A 2,055-nucleotide genomic window follows, 5' to 3' on the forward strand; every position below is an offset into this window, starting at 1 on the left:
CATGGTGGTGGTGGGATGGTGAGAAGTTTTGGGTCAGCAGGGCACAGACACAGTGTGGAGGCAGGTTGGGTAACCGGGCCAGGGTGACAGTTGGGAGGTAGGGTGGGATGCCGGGGTGCGGGGATGGCAGGGAGGCAGCTTGGGACGGCGGGTGCAGGGAAGGTGAGGAGTAGGGTTGGTACACTGGGGTGTTGGGACGGTGGGGAAGTGGGTTGGGCAGTTGGGAGGTGTCTTGGGCCGGTGGGTATGGGGATGGTGGGGAGGTGAGTTCGGACATCGGAGTTAGGGGACTGTGGGGAGGCAGATTGGGACATAGGGCTGGTGGGGAGGCAGGATGGAGAGCCGGAGTACAGGGATGGTGCAGTGAGGAGGCGAGTTGGGCTGCTGGGTCACTGGGATGGTGTGGAGGAGGTTTGTTCTGGCAGGGTGCGGACACGGTGGGGAGTCGAGTTGGGCAGCTGGGATGTGGGGATGGTGGGGAGGTGGTGTCAGCTGCTGGGGCATGGGGACAGTGGGGAAGTAAGTTGGGCCTCCAAGGTTGTTAGGGAGGCGGTTTGGGCCACACAGCCAGGGTGATGGTTGGGAGTCGGGTTGAGCTGGTGGGGCTCTGGGACAGTGGGGTGACAAGTTGAGCCACTGGAGCTTGGTGATGGTGGGGAGGCAGGTTGGGCCAACAGGGCACGGGGACGTAGGGGAGGTGGTTTGGGCCACCTGGGTGCATGGAAGGTTGGGTGGTTGGTTGGGCTGCTGGAATTCTGGGACATTGGAGAGGCAGGTCGGGCCACTTGGCCATGGGGATGGGGAGGAGGTGGGTTAGGCCGATGGGGCCTGGGGAAGGTGAGAAGTCAGGTTGGGCTGCCGGGAATGGTGGGGAGGTGGGTTGGGCCATCAGGGTGGGGAGTCGGGATGGGATTTCGTGGTGCCGAGATAGAATTACTCTGTAAAAAGGATAAGAAAACTTAATGTGTATTTCCATTCATGATTTGTTTTAGCAATTATATTTCACAATTCCTGACTCTAAAAAAATTTCTTTTTCAGAACTGCTGTTAACCCATGGCTTTACGAGTAGAGAAAGTAAACTACTAAAATGTACTGTCGCTGTCCAAAAAAAGGTTTACAACTTGGTACAATAAAGTAGCACCACACAGCAATTGCATGGCCAGGTGGACAAAGATATTCAAGGAAACAAGTTCTGCATGGGTCAACAGCAATCCTGAAATAGAGGCCATTTTTAAGTTTCTGGAATTGTGAAATATATTTGATAAAACAAATAAATAAAACTTCAGAGGAACAGAATAAGAAAACATGGTTTTTATCCTTTTTTACAGATTGATTTTTTCATGTATAGTTGAGAAGCTATCATTGAACATCTGCGACATTTTCTCTAAATTTGTTTATCCTTTCCTTTAGAATAATTTATCAGTTTAACAAAAATTTCAATTTTTTAGTCAAAAAGAATATCCTCTACATTAAGAAATTTTCTTACATAACGTATTCAATCAATATATCGCTGTTCAGATAAACCCTACATAGAGCTAAATCTGTGAAAAAGATAAGAAGAAACTTTAGATATTAAATTATTCTGCAAATTTAGATATTTGTAAAGTACTACTAATTATATACAATATTGCATTGATAAACATAATTGTTTTAATTTTCTTTGCATTACGATGATGAGGCAATAGCAAAAATTTATTTAGTTCGGCGAAGCGTTCTGTTGGCAGAAATGCAGCTTAATTAGATCTCACTTAATGCAGCAAAAATGAATGGCTTGATAAACATACCAGAGAATCGTTGCATATCTCTGAAGCATCGAATAAGACTGCCATCAAGAGAGAGTCATTTAATAACAATGAAATAAACCGTTTGATTCGTTTACGGTTTGTGTATTTCAAGGAAAACTCTCTCTCTCTCTGTTACAGATACAAACACATGCATATACACATACACATAACTGGTGGCACACTCGTACATAGGGCGGGTGGACCCAAACTTCAGTTTTGAGCAAGAAAAGGTACATAGCTTTTACGCAATTTAACACATTTCCTCACGCAG

At 46.1% G+C, this 2,055-nt stretch overlaps 1 protein-coding gene across 1 annotated transcript in view; it reads right to left on the reverse strand.

Annotated features, from left to right (window-relative positions):
- The window catches only part of LOC135223009 (DNA-directed RNA polymerase II subunit RPB1-like), a 1,074-nt gene extending 797 nt beyond the window's left edge, over nt 1–277 (reverse strand). Inside the window, exon 1 of the mRNA XM_064261516.1 lies at nt 1–277. This exon is cut by the window's left edge and continues 797 nt beyond it. Coding sequence (XP_064117586.1) covers nt 1–277 — 277 coding nt within the window.
- Between the last annotated feature and the right edge of the window lie 1,778 nt (nt 278–2,055).

This window comes from Macrobrachium nipponense, chromosome 8 (genome assembly GCF_015104395.2).
Source record: "Macrobrachium nipponense isolate FS-2020 chromosome 8, ASM1510439v2, whole genome shotgun sequence".
Classification (NCBI taxonomy): domain Eukaryota; kingdom Metazoa; phylum Arthropoda; class Malacostraca; order Decapoda; family Palaemonidae; genus Macrobrachium; species Macrobrachium nipponense.